Source organism: Pieris rapae, chromosome Z (assembly GCF_905147795.1).
Source record: "Pieris rapae chromosome Z, ilPieRapa1.1, whole genome shotgun sequence".
Lineage (NCBI taxonomy): Eukaryota > Metazoa > Arthropoda > Insecta > Lepidoptera > Pieridae > Pieris > Pieris rapae.
The window spans coordinates 2857884-2880571 of NC_059534.1; the positions used below are offsets into that span (position 1 = coordinate 2857884).

At 32.8% G+C, this 22688-nt stretch overlaps 2 protein-coding genes across 2 annotated transcripts in view; both read right to left on the reverse strand.

Moving 5' to 3' along the window:
- LOC111003321 (Krueppel-like factor luna) overlaps positions 1-22688 on the reverse strand; it is a 67345-nt gene that overhangs the window by 21825 nt on the left and 22832 nt on the right. The gene's annotated exons all lie outside the window — the stretch shown is intronic.
- LOC123690545 lies at positions 14673-15928 on the reverse strand. The gene is made up of 2 exons (XM_045634083.1): positions 15872-15928; positions 14673-15803 (listed from the first exon to the last, which is right to left on the reverse strand). The coding sequence occupies exons 1-2, from the start codon at positions 15900-15902 to the stop codon at positions 14740-14742; spliced, it is 1095 nt and encodes a 364-aa protein (XP_045490039.1). The 5' UTR covers positions 15903-15928; the 3' UTR covers positions 14673-14739.

The window sequence follows — 22688 nt, forward strand, 5'->3', positions numbered from 1 at the left end:
GTCCGGCCATCACAAAAATGTTTTAATGCAGATGATGGCCGAGCAATCTATGGCCGGGCCATGTGTTGCAATATGTCAGCAATAGTATGGCCCATGATGCAGACTCCTAAACGGGCCACACATACCGGCACCAATGGCTGATGAAATCACACTTGTCGCAGCAGCTTATATTAATTTTAAAAGAACAGAAAAAGAAGAGATTGAGGATTCGACCTTACTTAAATAGGCGTGAAACTGTAGACAATTTGAGTAGCAGTAATAAGCCTTGATAATAAATTATTCAAGAACTTGGCTAGAATTTCAAAAGGCGACTTTGACTTTCTCTTAAACAAAATTGGACCAAAAATAAAAAGAAATGATACAAACATGAGAACAGCAATACCTGTTTCATCGCCATCATGAGATTTGCGATAACTCTACGGTTTTTGGCAACAGGAGATTCATTTAAAAGTTTTATGTACCTGTTCCGAGTGTTAGATTTCAACTTTTATTCCAGAGGTTTGTACAGCTATTATAGAAGGATTAAAATAATACATCAAGGTAAGTTAACATGGGTTTATTAAATATGTTACTCATAGGTAGTAACTATTATGTACTTTTTAAATTTAATAATAATAGGTATCTAGTAGCAGCATATTCGTTTTTATTTTCGTTAGCATCGCGTATAATATTTTGAGCCTTTTAGTACGTGGTTTTGGAGTAGTATCGACGGCTTCCAAAGTGTCGGTTGTTTCTGATTCTACGACTTCACGTGGGTCAGCACTGATGTCAGTGTGTGTAGTTTCAGTCGCCTGTGAATGCATAAAATTGTTAGTATATCTTTAAGCCTTTCAGATGCCGTCAGGAGTAACAGAATGGAAACAAGTTGCAAAAGATTTCGAGGGAAGAAGTTCAATTTATCAATCGATATATAACATACGTAATACAGAGATATGTACATTTATAATGACTAAAATATTTTATTAAAGATACTTACGTTACAAGTTTTCATTTTCACTATGTAATCCTATATTCGTGGTATTTTGAGTAAAGAGAAACGATATCGCATCTTAAGCAAACCACTTTACTGTTTTACCGCCAGCACTACCACTTTTCTTCTTTTTCTCCTCATTATTTGCGTAAGTTCTTAGGCTTCTGAATTTTTTGTAAGCCTCGTTACTTGTTATGCCAAACTTTTCAGCGATTTCATTCCATGCATCTTTTTTAGAATTTCTATCTTTTTATGAGCCGGTTTTTATATCCCACAACTCGGGGTGCAAATGTATTTCTTCAATAAAATCAGTAATTGTCTTGTTAGACCAGTAACCATTTTTACGTAGTTGTCAAAATGCAGCTGATCGCAAAACACAGAATATAGCAACAGGCACACTTCACTCATAGCAAACTTCATGTCGCGTAGAAAAGGATACACTATGCCATAACAAAGAGAGTGACTGAAACAACAATAGAACTGGCTGTGCAATATTGCAGTTGAATTCGATAGCCTAGCGATCGTTCGGCAACCCATCGGGGCCATATCGGCCATAAGTGGCTACACAAAACATGTTTGGCTATATGGCCGGGACATTACTGCAACATTGCATAGTGTGGCTGACATTGTTTGCAATGTTGCCGGGCCATGTGTTGCAGCCATCAATTGCAGCAAAACATGGCCCGTTTAGAAGCGCCATAAAACAAACAATGCTGGGCAAAAATAAATATTGAAACCAAATAACTAGAAAACATAGGAAGAGATCCTTTTCAACCTAAGATATTTTGAATACTGCATTTAGAAATACCTTCTTTGTGTCATACTGATGAAATTTTCTATGGAATTTTTTAAGTGGGTTTTAACTTTAAAAAAAACTGCTCTTTGGCCTCCGTTTTCGCTTACTCTCAATACGTCCCATTTGAGGTCTTACAACGCTTCTTCAAGCTAAGATGACCCACTTGATTTCCGCAGCGATCAACCGTGGTGGGAAGGTTTTTTGATTAGGTTCAATAAGAATGTGTTGTTTCCATATTTGTTTAGTTTTTTCAGTATTGAATGTCAATATACTAGGCAAACGGAATCTGAGAGAAATCTCTTAAATAACTTCGTGAAACGATTCTTTGGTTTGTATTATCAAAATCTATGCACCAGGTCCAGCCAAGGTCACGAACAAATTAGTGAAAGAAGAAAAGAAATAAATCTTTAACGACATCCTAACATCAGAACAGATTCCTAAATTATGGGAAACCTCGCACATAATACTTAAAAAGGCTCAAAGGAATACTTATCAAACGATAGACCAATAAGCCTGATGTCAAACATATATATATCTAGACCGATTAAACACCAGGCTGGCTATGAAAAACTTCGCATCGATAGATCTGTATACAGTATGCAGTCAAACAAATCGTAATGAAGTACAGTGAATATAACAAAACAGTGTTTATGGCATACACCAAAGCTTATGGCTATGACAGCCTCAAACATGTTTGTTAAAAACTAAAAGCTTAGAAAATCAAGGTGTCATAAAACAAATTCATATATGCTAACTACAAAACAAGAATACAAATTAAAACTCTCGGATCGACATTTTAAATGAAATGAATGGAATTAATTTGGTTTAAATATAGACGAGAGAAATTACTTCACCGATTAGCAAACGACATTGTATTATTCGAAGGGAACCCTCACAAACTTGAAGAAATTATACAAGACTTAAAAAAAGAAAGTGAGAAAGTTCGCCTGGCAATTAACACAAGAAAAACAAAGCTACTATCAAATTGGTCGTAAACAAAGTATTTTAATTGAAGGAAAAATGAACGAGTTTGTTTGCGTTTGGGTTGATTTTAGGTTGCTTCAAATGTTTCATGGAATCAGAACTTATTTAGTATCGGCATTGAAATGGTTACGGTACAGTATTTTGAGCTCTAGAGACCTCAAGGCAACAAAGGATTTATTAAAATTAATTTCTTAATTTTAATAAATCCTTTGTCGTACAAACAACAAAGTACGTTATTATAGTATGTATCAAACATAAATGTATAAATACAGATCAATGATTTTTATTAATATGTAAGAACAATATAATCATGTTTGTACAATGATAATGGTAAAACAGCGACAAAATGTATCAAAAGAAAAGTTGTTTACTCGTGTTAACTAGTCGGAATTCAAAACTTTTTTTCGGGGGATTTAAGTAGGGCCCTCTCAATAGACTTTTGCCTCATCTCCTAAAACTCCTGATTGCCTCTGACAAAGAGTAGATACTAGACACTCTTGGGCCATGGGATCAATGTGCAAATTGAAGATTTAAGTCGGCGCCTGGTGGTATCGGTGAAAACAGACTGCTTTCAGTAAATGTATCGCAATACAGCGAAAAGAAGCCAGCAGGTCCTCGGAAAGATTTAAAATTATTTAATTTTCTATTGATAAGAAAATTAGTTAGGAATAATGTAAATACATAACAGTAGTTGGTACATAAATAGTATTTTCAAATGCCACATCTACATGTTACCGAATGATGTGCCGTGTTACATTTTCCGGTAGCGTCGGTGGCGAGCTAAATATAACTCGATTCAGATTCGGCTGAATTCTATTCAAATGTTTTTCATCACTGAATCATAGAACGCTTTCAATCTGACAATCCTAAGAAACATTGAATGTTGCGTAGATACAATTTAAGGCTGTGAAGAAATAGTTCTCCTTCATTTATTAACTACGACTACTAATTACAATCAACAATTAAATGCCTTTATAGGCCTCACCGAGACCATCACCTAGAGCAGTGTTGGCCTAGTGGCTCCAGCGTGGGATTCTCAGTTCCTAGGTTCGACATTGGGCTGTGCACCAATGAACTTTATATGTGCTCATTTAACACTCGCTCGTATAGCGAAGGAAAACATCGTAAGGAAACCGACTTGCCTCAGACCCAAAAACCCGTCGGCGTGTACGAGGCACGGGAGGCTGATCACCTATTTGCCTTTTAGATTTTTTTATTACAGGAGGCAGAAGCTCACCTGTTAGCTCATGGCTAAAAAAAGGTTACAATTTTTTTTTATTGACCATTCTCCGAACACCTCAACCATAGTCAATAAAATTCTCGGAGAGACAGTATTCCTACATCGAACTTACTGCATGGCATGACTAATAACATAGACTACAATTATATCTATATAGACGTGAGTGTCTTCTTTCTAGAGGGTTTCAAGATGGGTCTGAAGATACACCGGCGGTACGTTGTGCAATGTGCAGGTTTTAACGAGCCTTCCAATAAAAAAAATAATTAACTACCTCGCACAAAGAATTAGTCAAGCTATTCAAAGGGGGAATGCTGCCAGTATCTTCGGAACCTTGCCTAAAGGGACTCCTTTTAATAATATTTTTTAATTATTAAATTTTAAGGTTAGTTATTAGGTATATTTTTATGTATTATGTTATTTCTTTTGAATAAATAATAGTAGGTAGGTACTTATGTGAGCTGAGTGATCAATATAAAGCTATATATATATATCTTGTAACTAATGTATTGATTCATCAAAATTAACATCTATTATCTTAGGCCAATAAATACAAATAATGTTCATCATCCAGATCGGTTCACGAAGGAACAATGCCTGATCATACAAAAAAGTGACACGACAAATTGATAACCATACAAGCAAATTTTATATAGTTTACGTTCGCTTGGCCATTAAAATTCGCTTTATAGATACAAACCTTCGCTAGAGACTTCCCTTCGCCAATGCCGTATGTAATCAACTTACCTGTAACAAATAATATATTATTAATAAATCTTAGTCGACATTTTCTTTTTCACATTCACATTTTCTTTCCTTTAGCTTCATAAAGAGCCGTACTCTTTATGAAGCTAAAGGTTATCAGATGCATCACACATGTGATCGGGCGTAACTTAAGGAAAAAAAATATATATATATATATACACGTCTCATTACATCTTTTATATAATTTTTCTCTTTGATTATTGGTTTTTTGTGTGTTTATGTGTGTGTGTTTTTGTTGGTAATAAACGTTACTAGATACATACTTTACTGGAATCACTTCTGGTTTAGAGACCATGAAAATTTACATGCAACTGTAGAGGGCAAAGTTTAGTCTAAATGGAACAATATTTTATGACATCATTAACCATCAGACTAAGGGTCTGTTTCACAATGTCCGGATAAGTTCCAAATAAGCTATTTATTACTAATTGGTAGGATAAACACTATTGTTGCGTTACGACTATCAGGTAGTGAGAAATTTCTTCGGAACTTTTATCTCCCGAATAATTTATGAGTTGCATAGCTAGTTGGTACTTTATCCATACATTGTGAAACACACCCTGGCCTGGTCTCTTAATCAATAAAATTGTTAAACAAATAAAAAATAATAAACAATAAAAAATTGTATATGTATATTTAATACGCCGTGTAACTTGGAGACTATGAATTTAATTTATTAATTAATACGAAAAGTCCAACTATAACAAACGTTTTCAAAGTCCCTTTGACATTTATTTGAATTGAGGAATTCTGCGCCTCGTTCGCGACATTTATTAGTTGTCTTTACATAAAAAATGTGAGTAGTGTAAACGAAATTTAATTAAATTAAATTGTGGACTGTGCGCCTTATTTGTGAGACTAAGTTTCTTTGACTACTATATTTTAAAATGAAATTAGTTTTTCACATTCAGGAGTCATAGCTCTGTCTAGACTCGGATTATTATCTTCAAACCTCTTATATTGCCTAGTTACTACATCGACGTCTCATCAAAACACAATTCATTTTAGTTTTATCAGTATAATTATCATTTTCAATAATATCAAGGAACATTGAATTGAATGTATCTGAAATCTAAAAGGAGCTACATAGTTTTAGTTTATGAGAGATATGTGGACAAACATACGACATTTAACATCATAATTTTTCCACATATCTTTTTTTTTCGACCCATGTCAGGAAGCCCAATTTAATAATATCACATACAAACAACATTCTTTCTTTCTATCAAACTATGTTAACGCTCTGATAAATAGAGACTGATAGTTGATATAATTGAAAGGTCCAATTAGTTTTCGTTTTCATGAAAAGGCTATTCTGTACAAGTTGAAGCCAGAATTGAATTTGATGGTTAAAAACGAAAATAGTTTTTAAAAAATTCTCAATTTTTAACAGTATAGGTTACATGAGAACAGAAATGTATCTCCTAACATAGTTCTTAAATTACTATTTTATTACGTAATTTCAATAGTTTTTAAATAATAAATGTGTATTTCAACATAAAACTTATTATTAAAGCATAAATGCAACACGCTATCAGATCGGTTCGCTTATCAAATTTATAAGAATCAAGCAAACAAATGACGAATGCACTAAAAGTTATAGTGGATTAGATATTGATAATTTTAAAATAAATAGATATATAAATGAAAAATATTCGAGTTACTAATAATTGAGTCTCAGTTGCTATGTTAATATTGGTTAGTAAACAAATTGTTATTAAAGTAATACTACTTTTGAAAGAAATATCGAAAATTTAAAGTGTTATTATGAGAATGTGCTTGTAATTTTGAAATAAATTCGCCGCACACTCTTGCACTTTGCAACGAGCTTTAAGTTTCTATAAAGTTTTGTTAACAAAATTTCACCGTTTCCGAGGTTCACCACAAAACACTGCACGTAAACAATGCATTGTCCGACATAATTTTAAAGTATTTGTAGAAATATGTATATTCAAATATAATTCCATATCTAGTGTATCTCTATTACATCGAGGAGTAAGACTCTAGTATGTCAAGGCACAACTGGAGATATTAATAACCTTAATTGAATAATAAAACATGTGGTGCATTTTATATTAGTCAGTGATTTATAAATACTGTAATTTTTTATATGCAAGTTTTTATACGTTTAATTTTATGTTCCAGTCTAATAGTATAAAGTATTCATTCAGTATGCAAACATTTATGCCTATATATGAATTCACATACAACAACTCTGTATTGTTAATTCAAATTACATATAAAATACGCCTGATTACACCTTTAAAAAAAATTACCTGTGTGATATAAAAATACAGAAAAGCATGAATAATATTTATATATATGTACTACACCTTTGCAAACACGACATTATATATTTCTTATGAATCCAACAATATTTAAATATATAAGAGGAATAAATAAACTAATGATAAATCTGCCCATTGGAATTTATTAAGTACAAGTTAAAATGCTATGCGCAATTTAACTTAATGATTGATTTTGTGTAAATAAATTAAATTGTACACATTCCTTTCATTATACACATTATTTAATGCAAGTTCAAAATTGCACGAAGCAATTCCATTTAGACAGTTCGAAGGCCTTGAATGCGTTAGTCTGCACCCAGCCTCAATACTATATATTGAATGACTCAACCATTACTCATTGGCCTTACACAACGATGTTTTGTTTTACCAACACTTGCTGGTATCCACTTCGTTAGCGAGAAATTCAGTATTACGTACTATTTGGGTGTAATGAAAGTATGATGGAAAAATTTCAAACGGAAATGCAGTTATGTTTACTTTCCAGATGTTAGATGTCTCTAAGAGTTTTTTTTCGTTACAGGAGGCAAAAGGCTCACCTGATGTTAAGTGATACTCCTGCCCTTGACAAGCGCGCTGTCGGCCTTTTAAGAATTGGTACGCTGATCTTTTTAATCTTAGACTCAGATTTTCTGCTCAAAGTATCACTCCTGTACGTCTAGACATATTTAGTAGAATGGGCATCGTATTTGTGTAGCTGTGGAAATTTATTTAGAAAATCTATAAACTTAGGAGATTATTTTCTTATAAGTTATAACGTAGGTTATAAGTATTCGTTGAAATTGATTTTCAAAGAATTCTTCGAGTTCAAAGATAAATCTAAAGGTTTATCGAATATTAAAGCTGTTAGAACTTAATAGGATTTTTAAAAGAAAATCTGTTATTGGCAATTATTCTATAAAATTACTTACATGAATATTTTAATAAAGGGCTGTAATTATATTTAGAATAAAACTTAGTAGTGAATACACCATCTTGACTGATGCATTATGATATATGGCATACTGATGAAATTTTAACTACCATTTTTAGTTACCTCAAAAAATTACACATTACGTTTCTTAACATTGGAATTGTTTTTGTTTGGGCTTCCAAACACCTGTGCTAATTCAGTATTCGTCAATGTTTATTAAACTTCTCTGACACGACTTTAAATATTACTGCAATAGTTATTTAAATTTATAAGTTAGGTAATGAAAACACCGTGATATTTGTGATATATATGTATTTTTGGAGATTTTTATTTTATAACAGGTTGAGAATAGGTATGATTGTAATGTATTTGTTATGTATACCGCTCGTGCCCTTAATCGATTCCCAAACAAATAATATTGAATTAATTAAATGTCTTTTTTTAAAATACATATGTAGTTTATTATTAAAAATATGACTATGAATGATTTGAAAAGGAAAGAAATCTGTTTAGTGTATATATTAGAATTTTCTTACCCCACATAATAACTATAAAGAAAATTTGAAAACATGGGTCCCCTATGGCATTGTACCTTTTGTAGCAGCTTTTCCTCACTGTACTGCGGTAGTTATTCGTTGAGCGAGGAAACCACCAACTCTGGGGTCACCGGTACTATCTACCAGGCGCCATCTTTAATAATGTGGCGTTAAAAATAAACAAAACGTATACCTGGCAGAATTAGTTAGAAACTTGTTTTAGTTGCACTGAAGTTGTTCATAATAAACTTCGAAACTGACAAGCTACGAAGTTGGAACAAGAACATTGTTGACACAAAATGCAATTTCCGGAAATACCTACACTATGTTATGACACGATAAGTCTGAGAACACTGATAACACTGTTAATAAACTAAAACTATGGAAACGCACTCGGAGGCCTCCTGTCGGTGTCCATGGGCGACTTCAGATTAGTCCGGACCAACGTAAATGTGAAAAACTTAAAAAGAAGCTCTGTGACTGGGAGCAGAAATTTAAATAGGAATGATCTGTTACTATGTAAAATGATCCAAACAGAATTTCTTTTTTGACAAATTTAAGATTTCGAGTTACTAAAAAATTTGACACATTCCAGTTCTCAGAATAGAAGAAGGAAAATTCTGCAAACTCTTAAAAGGCACTCAATGTCAAAGTCGACCCAAACTATTGCTCTGCCCCAAACTCAAAATAGTGAAACAACTTACGCCCGAACCCAATAAGTAATAATAAAAAAATAATAATCCACAATCTCAGATAAAATCAATCTGAGATTGGACCGTGATAGTTGATCGATCTCCTATCTGCATTCCAAAAATCAAACCCTGGAAGACAATCCATTTTTGGCGACTGATAGAATGCAATCTCTGCTCTCTACGCACATATTTGATAATCAATATAAACCAAATAAAGTAAATGAAACCGTACAAATAATATTAAAATATATACATGCCTATGTTTAAAACATATCAAATAGCTTTTTTAATTATTTTATAAACTGGTGTAAGTTAAAATCTTAAGATAGGATATTGGCACAGTTGATTTTTTATTTTCATACAAAGGCCTATCCACATATTATACCGATCCGACCTACCATGGATAGCTTGTATCGACCAATGTCTTTTACAATCCGTCGATTGGCACACTTGTATCAATAATTGAATTAAGATGTCTATCTCAAAAGGTCAAAAATGGATTGAGGTAGATTATTGGATTGGGCCTTAATGGGGCGAGATATATTGAATAACACTTGCCCACCTAACCAATGGAGATTAAAAGCAACTAATTTAATAGCTCGCCTTGAAATTCAAATACATCTGATATCGAGTCGGCCGATCCAATGGCTGACTATTACAACCTGAATATTACAACCACAAGGGGTCATTTTACACTGGCCGTTATGCGAAGTCGTTATAACATGTTTCAACTTATATGTTTACGTACGAACACGTATAACGAATAACAACGTTATTGTAACGTATAACAACGTCCGTGTGATTTATAATAGTTAAAATTATATTTTGTAGCACTAATGGTTATATTAAAAGCACGCGATGCACGCATATATCGCATAATATATCTGCTGCATGGACATGAATTCTATAAAATATTAACTCGTTAATTCTAAACTTCCTAGTTTGTAAAAAATGTATCTAGTTTTCATGAATCGCCTTTAACAGTCAATTATGTTATATTGAACATGTATGATGGCCCTATCAGTTTTTTTTATGTTACAGGAGGCAGACAAGCAGGAGGCTCACCTGATGTTAAGTGACACCGCCGAACATGGATACTCGCACTGCCAGAAGGCTCGCAAGCGCGCTGCCGGATTTTTAAGAATCGGTACGCTCTTTTCTTGAAGGACCCTAAGTCGAATTGGTTCGGAAATTCATCAGTGGGCAGCTGGTTCCACATCGTGGTGGTGCGTGGCAGAAATTTCCTAACGAATCGCATAGTTGTGGAACGGTCATCAATTTTTTTAATAGCCTCTTAAGACATGACAGTATTAACTTTATTTTTCGTAGATTGTTCTTTTGGTCCACTTTTGCGTGTCCGTTTGCCAGGTGGCAAAGATTTGATTATCACTAAATAAAAATTAATATATATATTATATACAATAAACTAACGAACACTTTACAATTATACTATCATTTAAGTTATAACAAGACAATGAATTGTTTCCCAATTAAACCAGTAATGCGTGGCTTTGATTGATATATCGACCAACCCTCTTATAGTTTACTATTACATTGACGTCATGTTATGCGGTTAAAAATAACGATGATAGAGTATTTTGTAGTGTTAAGTGAATATTTAACACCAATTCCAACCAGTAAGCTTTGAATTAAATATAAAATTAAATATTTCTCTTATAACCTATTTTTAGTTTAATTAATAATCTTCTCAGGCTTCTAAGAAATTACTTGATTACTTTTCTAAAGCACCTTGTGCGCACGCAAAGAATTGGTATAGAGCGCACAAACCTTGTGCGCTCTATACCAATTCTTTTAGGTGATATGTGTTGTTTCTTCTGATACTTAATTAGATTTTATAGGAATATGGGAGTTGCCTAAACTGCTCTAGATTAAATAATTCAAATAAGTGCTGTCAAACATGGCAGACAGAATATTGTATTTGTTGCACACAGATTGAACTTTGACATTATTGAAAATTGCAAATGACGTATTGAAATCAAAGGTTTAATTATGTTTGTAATGAACTCTGTGCCAACAAGTAATATCAATATTTGATTTAAAATGTATTTCGTTTCATCTCATATTAGTTACATTTCCACGAATGCGTTTAATTAATTTCAGGTTTGATATTGTGTTCATTTAAATAATCGTTTACTTAAATGTTTGCTACCCGTTATCCCTAGAAAAATAACGAAGGTGCTAACAATATATTTATTTCATAAAGGTGGATAAATGAGGGTAGAAGACCAGGCAGTGCAAGTATCCGATTTTTTAACATTTCTATAACATCCAAAACAGTGTAACTTTTAACTGGCTGGTCCAGTTAAAACTTACACTATTTGGCAATTACGGGATCGCCTTAATTTATTAAATTTGAATCGGTAGACATCCCTACTCATCGTCTAAGAAGACAGAAGCCGAGAGAAAAGCAGGCGTAAAAAACACTCGGTACTCTTTAAAATAGCGAATCATCAAACAACACTTATTATAAAAACAAAAATCAATAGGCTGTTCTTGTAGAATTCTCAGTCGAGATGGTAAGAAAAGAGAAGAAATAATTCATAGGTTACGTTAGGTTAGCACTATATTGGACAACGAATAAATATTCCGATTCTCGATATTCGTTTGTATAACTAAGCTGCTCTATACTAGGTAAATGGAGTAAAGGAAAATAACAAATTTCTATGAAACAGTAAAGCAGGATCATTTGATACACAAACTCTTAAATATTTAACAAAATAACCGCGAAGTTTTAATCGCGTCTCCTGTTTTATGAATACGATGAAAAGGCCGCAATTAAACTGTTGAGTAAACTTTATATTTTAAATTAATAACATAAAATATATTTTTAAACTGCTTTCACATGCTGTCGTACACAAATAAATAAAGTATATACAAGGAAATAATATTAATATTCTTCGTTTGGTATCCAAATAATTAAACCACAGCTCATCGAACTGAAAATTAATTTATATTTTAAAATCCTCATGTTTTACCAGTTAACAAGTATTTGATAGCTATAAAATATTCAAATAATTTATTTAATTTACTTTAACTAACTTAGTATTACAAACTAATATACCTAGTAACAGAAATGATTATGAATTTCGTTCATACAATGTTCACGCCTTGATTTGTTACTTTTGAGTAGCTTGATACATTTTCGTTTAAATGAAATTAATATCAAAATGTACGCTTAAATATTGTACAACCATATCAATCGTTTTACTGACTCTATTCTCCATTGTTCAACATTGAAATACGCGTATACCCGAAATTGTGGATTGTCAATTGTCATATCCATTCGAAACGTTTAATTTTAGAGTTTACCGACTGGATGAACATTCAATGTTTGACATTTTGTTTGGACAGTTTAATCATTTTTTTCGTTATTTTTCCAATAAGAACACCGTGATGATAATAAAAAATGTGTTTTTCATTAAAATGTATAAGATTTGGGAACCGTTTGAAGTAAAAAATACCTGTCACAGGATTCCCATCTCTTTCATAACAAACTTTATGTATATTCAAAGAATGTTTTTTATGTATGACAATGTTTTATATATTTAGATACTGTGGCAGTAATAAGGTCTCGCAACCGATACTCGAACAATATCCTCTCAGAATATTCTCTAACGTATATGTAAGCCGATATTATCACCTGTTGTGGCCGCAATTAAGGCAGTCAAGGACTCAGCCGCCATATTATTATGAAAGAACATCCTCACGCCAATAATCTGTGCCAAATTGAGCCCAATTGCCGCGGCCGTTACATGACGTAACAATACTGTCGGAATGTAGAAGTACAGGTTTGAGCGGGCGCAAGTTACATTCGAATTTAAACGGTTTTCAGCGGTATGGTAAGTCATTTTGTTACCTGGGTTTTAAAAAACAGTGGCAACAACCTTTTTAGGTTTAGGCCTCAGATTTCTGTTACTGATTTCTTGATAATCTATCAGGCTACACGCAAGGCAAGATTTCCTTCACCGTACGAGCGAATGTCAAATACACACTTAGAATGAAAGTCATTGGCGTACAACCGGGGCTCGAACCTATGACCTTAGGGATGAGAGCCACATGCTGAAGCCACTAAGCGAACATTGTTTAGTAACATACCGATTATTACGCAAAGTAGGTGAACGATTTTGGGTTCAATACATTCCAATTCCTCTCTATCGTACAAGTATAAAAAATAACTTAATAAAACTGTAACGATACGATTTTTCATACCAATGGATTTTTTTTCTAAAGAACAGGATCGCAAAAAAATGCGTAGGATACGATTTCAATATAGTCAGCAAAAAAAAAATACATTTCATTATGTTGAATTATTGAATTGAAAACCTTCGCGTTTTAGGCACTCCGTTGGAAACGCCTCCGCTAAAGCCAACCATTTGAGTCACGTTCTGGATAAAATTCAATTTTCATAAAAGGTTTTAAAAGAATTATTTTAATGTGAATATCGATAAATTATACTTTTAAACGAAATGTTGATCTAAACTTTTCGTTACGTATTAAATATTATAAATACACAAATATTTAATTAATCGCTCTAATTATAAACAATTAATAGTTGTGACAGGCTAATACGCTAGTGACATTCCGTTTCGTACGACTTAACAACAAATAAATATTTTCATGATATATCCAGGGATTATAATTGTAGAAGAATTTTAAGGTTTTGTAGACTTAGTTTAACCATTAAAGTCACAGAATAATTAGTTTCGTCTTTTTAACATATACTAAATGAGCATATCTTTTAGGCAAATAAATTTTGAATGTCTAAAGGAATCGTCAACCATATATTAGGCAAGTTGATTTAATCTATGGACATGGACTTTGTGTAAACTTCAGATCGTGTCGAAATAATAATATTTTCAAATTTGGAACAGCATTGCCAACGTCAATGGCCCTTTAAATACTTCGCGTCGAAGAATCACACAAATTGCTTATAAACATTGTTGAATCAAAAGCCACACGGAGTCTACTCACGTAAACATACAATACCATTGATTATGGATTCTCGGTTGGAATGTTTTGGCGTCACATCGTTTCATTTTCAACCCATTGTTGAGGACAATGAGTCAACGCACGGGTCCTGAACACTCATTATATTGCGAATGTTTAATGCATCCGTTATTAGAAGTAGACACTCGATATAAGTGTTTTAGGAATTTATAACTGTTTGATATGCTTGAAGTATTGTGTCGACATTACGATTTGCATTCAATTCTTTTAATAACATGCTAACCCTACTTGCTGAGGTAATAATGTAATTTTTATTTAGTATCAAGTAGTTAAGTGGAACTAATCAAGAGCAAATACATGTCATGATGCGATACCTGAGTTTTAGATTGTTCATAAGGAGAATTCCCGTATAATATTTTCAGTATGTAGTGTAATATATAATATATAATGTAGTCTGAATTCACAAATTTTACAAGATTGCACACGAACGCTTACTAAAGACAAATAAGATTTATGCATATTTAATTCGTATCAAGTCAATTTGCGCGGAAGTGCTCACGATTAACTCGCATTTATATTCTAGCAGCTATTTGCGTTACTTGCGTCCATAAGTAATCTAACTTGCTTTGAACTTGAAGAGGCCATATCTTAACATTATCTTCCATGTTTCTCACCAGTTCTTCTAGTGAAAATTTAATATCGGAATCGGAATAGTTTTTCATTTTGTAAAAACTTCTAGACAAATCATCCAATTTGTCTACATTTTCATAATTCAAGTCGTAGTTTTCATCAATACACTTAATAAGAGCCCTCAATGCTTGTACTAAGTCTATAAATTGGGCTTGAAATATATCAGTATCTTGGCCAGTTAATATTTCATCCATAAAGTCTACAGAATCGCGTTGATAAATAGAGTCTAATTGCGCCAGAATCTCCATTTTCTTTCGAAAAACTTCATTGCCTCTAATAGTATGCATGTGTTCATACAGGATGTCACTCACAGCCAAAAAGAAGGATTTTATATTATTTTCGTTGGTATCCAGTAAATTTCGTAAGCACTCAACAATATATTCGCTGTATTTAGTATTTCCTATGCAGATAGATAAGTTGTTGCAGACTTCGGTTTCCATTACATTCATTAATATTTTCATTTGCTGTCTCAAAACTGTAAATTTGAACGGTTGGTTGTACCAAATGCCCGATAAAGAGGCCTTTGCTTTTAGATCTGATAAGTTATTTTCCACGATGGATTGTAAAAGAAAATTTGAGAGGTCTGTGAAATCTAATAAAAATATCGTGCTATCATTATACTTGGAGCTACTTAGCATTTTCTTGAAATAGTCCTTCAAAATAATTTGATATTCTGAATTTGTAGAGTTGAAGTTGGAATCAACCAAACTGGCTTCGTATTTCTCTAGACCGTAATTAGTTTTTATGTTCTCACGAATATTTTCAATTAGATTTCCCGATAGCTTTGATAGAAAATTAAAATATGATTGCAATTCTTCATTATTAGGGATGACTCCATCTATTTGATAGAACTCATGACTGTGTCTTCTACTTCGCATATCCCAACGTGTTGAATCCAAATTATACGTAAATTTTTGTTCCATCTTCAAGGTTCTTGATATTGAAACTAGAAACAAATATTTTAGAGAGAGAGAAGAATGTACCTAATAAAACTGCAGAAACAAAAATACTTACAAAGTGAAATTGTCCACAACAATACAAACATGTTAACGATCTAAATCTGGTTATTTTAAGTTTATTTTATGGCAAATTTTATTACATTGTTCATAAAGTTTATGCTCACTCGTAAGTACACACTTTAAACGATTTTATAAAGAGTAGGAACTTTTCCACTTCTCTGCTTATAAATTAAGATAATTATCTGAAAAGCTTATCGTATTTCAAAAGGTTTATCCAACGATTTTACTCTTAAATTAAATGCGAACGTAAGTAGAAGGAATCTTTTCTAACGGAATATCAGCTCGTTTAACCTTTTAGACGGGCTTAACGTTCTGCTCTTTCATGTCTGTTACCGACGTTTTTCAAAGTCCCACATATAGATCTAACCCATCACGAAACTAATCGGTAAAAGAAAATTTTGTATTAATTCTTATTATATATTAATTCGAAATTTAAATATACATAACGTTTATTTTTAATATAGTATTTGGACGACATGTTTATTCAAGTTAATGACAAAATTGTGTGTTCATGCAATTTCAGTACAAGAATTCGATATGATTTTTATTGTATTTAAATTTCGGTTTTATAATTTAAAAGTAAGAAGCCTCTTCTGTGAGTAATGTGTTATATGAAATATTCTTGCTGAACAACACTAAATTCTCTTCATTAAACACGTTGGGGTGCTGTCACGATATCCACTCCTTGCCTAGAACAGCCGAGTGCATTTATAGTGGATTTTGAAAGTCGTTTCGCAGTTCACTTAAGGTTTAAGGACTGAACTGTTCCCTCGGCTGGAGGATTAATGTGGTTTCCATTTTTCCAAGCAAACTTTAGTACTACGCCTGCATTGTTTTTAATTTGATCAGACTACATTATATTCGTTATCTAAGAATTATTTAGCTTTCGTCCAATACTATCTATATAACCTAAGAATCCAATTTCTACGACGAAGAGAAAAAAAAATGCAAAATAGATTTTGAATATGAAGTCTGACGAACGAAATGGCTTATAGCTTCACGATTTTATTTAATCTGTAATATTTTTACACGAGGTAAATTTACTCTTCGTTGTAGGTACTTTGCCGACAGCTAACTTAATATCTTGTTACAAAGCCTCAAGTTTATTAGATTTTAGCTTATAACAGATTTGTCTTTTATATAAAAAATATAGCATGGTCGTCTAGCAAGTATTGAGTATTGTAAGATTTAAAAAGAAATGTTTATTATCGAGCGTCTGTTTCGTATCTTCTAGTTTAATGTTAGTGCTATTAAGGCGCATATACTTATAGCGGTAAGCAATGTATTAATAAAAAAAAATTGAATTAGTCAATATTTTAACCCAGATATCCATATCTCAAAGACATTTGCTTATATAAAAGAAAAACAAAAAGGTTCATTTCGATTTGAGTTAGTTCCTTTGTATACACTTACGAATTTCACACATGTGTATGGAAGCCGATATTTAAATATATAGGCCAACAATATCACAGGCCAAACTAAAAAAAATATTAACAATGTCAATAGGTGACATTTATTTTGACTAAAGTCAAATGTACATTTTCGTCGAAAATATGAGCGGAAAGTATGGAATACCTTTCCGCTGTGGCGGTCACGCGGTGGACCGTTGTTTCCGCTCTCAATTTGCCTCAAAATTCCAGTTCGAATTGTGCTCAACCGATAAACGAGTTCGACGCGGTTGTCGGCCGACCTATGTTTTATTGGAGCTATACTGCGTTGTCGGTTCGAATCCAATTTAAAAGAATTATTTTTCGAGTATTTTTTTTAATTATCATACTATATATAACTTTTTAGAAACTTTATCGAGATATTTATAGTGTAAGATATATATATATATATAAAACGAAGGCGCTATAACCCTAAGGTCTTGGCACCAGATTGCATCCGTTCCTCTGATTATTATTATTATTTTATTGACAAGTAGTGACATATGCCGTCTATTTTTCGAAACTGTCACTGATAAAGTCACAAAATCATTTCAAAATAACAGATGTCATGATGTGTTCAAAAGAATATAGGCCGTCTGATGGAAATACATTGCCGTTGAATCTTATCAAAAAATGTTAAAAACAGTGGACAAAAGGAGACGGGAAAAGCCCCTTAATATCCCAGTCATATTATATACATGTACGCCCTGGGCAACATCTCTTAAAGTTTTAAACAAAGTTATACTCGGTTGACGCGCAATCAACTCCTTGCAAGTTGTTGAGTAGTTAGTTACTCCGGTACTCATGAAGTTATTTTCAACACAACATAATAACTATCTCACGGATGTGGATAGTAGATTAAGCTACATGAAAATACAAGATTTGCCAGTGTTGCAAGCTGCAACTCCGTTGATAAAATGTATGAATCTAAATAATTATATCTTTGAACCTCAATAATTAATGCAAATGAACATTATCACCAGTTTTCTATCTCACTGTTTTAACTAAACGAGCCCCAAAGCGCACATATTTTTATGTCGTTTCATTTTCCTCGGCTTCTATGCACCGTCAGTTTATAAAATCTGACAGTTTTCAATCGATGTTAAATTTTACCGTCAGCTGTCAGATAACGACTGACTCTTAATTGAAGCGACGGCATTGTAAGTGCTTTGTATGACTTTTATATATTTTATGTAACATACATTAGATTGTGTAATAAATAAATTTAGTATCGCAAGGCTCATATAGATAAAACAGATGTAATTTAGCATAACATCGAAAAAGCTCTTGAGAAAATATCTGATAACTTTGAGACGAATGAGAGGTGGGTTCGAATGTAACGAGAATCTACTTACTAACGACAAATAATATTAATTAGAGCGTACAAATTCTTAAAAAGGCCGGCAACGCACTCGCGAGCCCTCTAGCATCGAGAGTGTCCATGGGCGGCAGGATCACTTAACATCAGGTAAGCCTCCTGCCCGCTACTGTTCTATAAAAAAAACGTAAAATTATACAGCCTTTCGTTATACATAGTTCCAACACCTTTCATTTGAAATCGAATCTGAAACTACGAATTGAACTACGACCATCATGAAAACGTAATTTGTCATTAGTCGCAATTCGCATATCACATGTAAAATTATACTGTACGGATAATAAATAATTATATTCCAAATTATACTGTTACAGTGGAAGCTCTTACAACGACACTCAAGAGACTCTGTTCAATTTCGACGTTACAAAGAGTTGTCGTTAAATGGAGAAGAAACATCTGTATTAGAAAAACAAAAAGTTTATTTCAGACTGGTCTTTCTTATTTCCATTCAGAAATTATGCTGTATTTTTTACTGATTTTAATCATATCTTGCGATATTGAGGCATCTTCGTGGTAATTCACGCTCAAGCAATCCCAACTTGTACACAAAAGAACGGATTCCTTAGAATGTTAGGTACCTATGAAGCCGATAGTCGAGTTTATTACAGGCAAGGACAACAAAGCTTCAAAATTATATAAACTGCTCCGAAGTAATTTAATTTCGGCAGCTTAAAAATCATTTTTTTATTACTGAGTTGTTATTGCGGAAGGGTGTACTGGTATGTAGATTGTATCATTGTATGGAAGACAAGCCAAACCAACCAAAGCCAGGTGACTTCAACGCTTTAGGTTGCTTGTCGTTAAATCGACAGACGTTACACAGAATGACATTTTTTTTTATTTTCAGTTCCTGTCACTGTATCACGCGCAGCAAAACTAGAATGGTGGTCCGCGATATTATGCCGCATCACATTGAATCGTTTGATAGAATTATATTACTCGAAATATTAATATATATTGTACCTTTATATTGATTAAGTTTAAAAGCCCCACTCTCATTCAAAATCTATTACTACAGAATATACATACAATAAATAAATATAAAAATGCTGTTGTATTTGATAGGCTAATAGAGACTGCAATACTGGACACGTGTGGGCAAAAAGTGTTTGTTGTTTTGTGCCATTTAGTTTTGGTTGATCAATAATAAAAACGTGTTCAAATCGTCTTTTAGCAACACTGAATGCCGTACACTGTGCTTGTGTAAATGAGGTTACATTAGTTAAGTGTGGATAGAGGAAAACGATCCTAAATGGGGAGTACCCCGCCCCACCCTTTTACCTGGCTCTGGAGTGACTCGTGTCCCGGGCGCTGACCTATTTATTCCAAAGTGGGACGTAATAAAGTGATACAATAGACCAACCTTGACGTTGTGGTAGATAAATCGTATATTTATTTCTAAAACCTTGTATTATATTTTTTATGCATATTTTCACCATATATATACACAATTTAAGTTGTTGCTCGAGTTATGTTGGACTGAGATGAGCATAAGAGCTCTTCTAACTAAAAGCAAAAAGAAATCGCATTTTTTTATAAATTTGTTTTGGGATTGTATCTCGATGAATATATTGTATGTGTACAAATATAGTTTCGAATCGATAAGAGTAGTGACGTCATCTGATAGCTATCAGTGATATTGTTTTATTGTTCACGTAATGAAAGACGACACTCATTATATCTTTCAGTTAAATTGTTATAATGATTGCATGAATATTCATGCATTGATCGCATGGGATCGTTACATAACTTCAACGCACTATAAAAATCAGGTTATCAAATATACCTCAGTCTCCATCGACTGCCATCTGGATTAACCATTTGTAGCGAATAGAACATACTTTGCAAAACTCTATGCTTGTCGTTAGTAGGGAGATTCTCGTTACATTCGAACCCACAATGTTTAGACGTACAAAAATTTGACTTATACTTACAAAGTCAAATTAACTAATTAATCCATTTAAAACATCTAATTCTCTGTCAAGAGAAATAAAATAAGAATATTATTTAATAATTGTAGTGAAATTTGGAGTCGGATATATGTTTCAGAGTAAAGTTAGTGTACGAACTCTCACGCCTAACCAAAATCCACCAAATTTATGCAACATAATGGGGATAATCAACTCTTGTAAAGGGCAAGAGCCTCAACACATCTTAAATACTTGACCCAGAAATTCCTATAGTGGCCCCAGCTGTCAGGACAATTTGTTTCAGAGGTCAGATCTCAAAAATGGCAGTAATTTAATTATGCCGAGGTGAGTCAATGTCTTGAATCACTGGTTTATCATCACTTTCGAGGAATTTTTGATAGCGCAATGTTAAACTGGCACGTAATGTTAAGATAAGAACTAGAAATATGTTTAGTTCTATTAAATAATAATATGTATATACCACGATCTTCCAATAATCAAACTCAAATGCTGTTTCGAACGATGCAAAAATACAATGAAATCAAATGCCATGTGCAGTAAAATTTTTGAAAATTGAATCTATAATAAACTAAAAACTTTAAGTGAACTGTTTTTTTAGGTGAATTTGTACATCTTGTCTGTTTATTGCAGACGTAGTGCTTGAACAGGCTGTTAATTTAAATGATGTACAGAAAAGCGTTCATAAGTATGAACTTATGAATGTAATTAGAATTTTGATTTATCACCAAAACGTTCAAATTTCTTTATTTTTAGCTAACGTTTCTTTTCATCATATATCTTCCTAAACCTTTAGGCAATCCAGAATCCATTTTGTATCGTTGTCTAGAGTTTCCATTGTATTTGAAGGTTCCGATTCCTTTACAGTATTTCCTTTTCATGTATCCTCGTGCTAAGGCCGGAATTCCCTAAACGATTCTGATTTTGAATAATTAATGACCGCTATTTTAGTCAAATTATCTACAGGCAAACATGGAAACATTGTGTTATATTTAACAGATTATCTTAATATTAATTACTTTATATATCTTACAAATATATAAACTTAATATATCTTACATATAAAATCGCAACGTATTTACCGATTATATAGCGCAGAAATCCGGTTATAAATGTGAATTTGTCATTTCATGAGTGCTTTCACTAAAAAAGGATTTCAGAATATTGAAATACGGAATGAAAAATTGTATGAAAACCCGTTAAAGTTAAAAGCATGGTACGCTATTCATTGTTTACATAAACGCATCACAATTCCTTTGTAAATGTTTTTTTTTAGTTTGGTAAACACTAACTATGCATATTATGTACTGTGGTCGGAAATGATTCACAAACTGAAAAACAGAATATGTTGAATATAAATACTTATATGGAGAATTGAAACCGGCATGAAGATTTGAAAAGCCTAGATTTTGCATATGATGACGTTATACATAGTTTTAGACATTCCGTAAAATACTACTATCTAATTTGTAATGTCACCCAGTCAAGTTTTTATTTCTGTAGCCTACTAATCTGTTTTGCTGAAGCTATGCTTCTCCTCTTCATCTGTAAGCCTCTAACAAGTTTCAGAGAACACAGAACACTGACCAAATGGTCAATCCTTTCTGAACGCTGGAACGGTAAGATTTCAACATTAGGTGAAAAATGCGCCACAGAAATTCTCCATACTTTGAAATTTCTAAGACACATTTTTGGGTCCTTTAACTTAAGAGAATACCAGTTCTTAAAAAACCAGGCAGGTCTATCACTTAACCTATGAGTTCCTATGACCTATAGACCTATAGACCTACCTCCTATTATATAAAAAATAAAATGTATAAATTACAAACTTATCTCAATAGCGGTGTTTATTATTCACACTAATAATGATAGACCAAATTAAATTAATATAGACATTTGAGAATTGCTAAATTAATTTGCGGGAACATCAATTATAACAATATTAATAGCTTTCCTAAACTGACCCGAAACTTACCTTATTGGTATCGTTGTTGAAGATAAGTATTATAATAGCTATCGAAAACGTTAGCGCACCGTACATGCATCCTACAAACGGAATTCGTATATTCTATACAAATT

Bases quoted from the DNA above. Each gene is read 5' to 3' on its own strand.
- LOC123690545 (XM_045634083.1), bottom strand. From the start codon at position 15,902: ATGTTTGTATTGTTGTGGACAATTTCACTTT. The intron at 15,804-15,871 runs GTAAGTATTTTT...ATTTGTTTCTAG, and splicing joins GTTGTGGACAATTTCACTTT to TTTCAATATCAAGAACCTTG.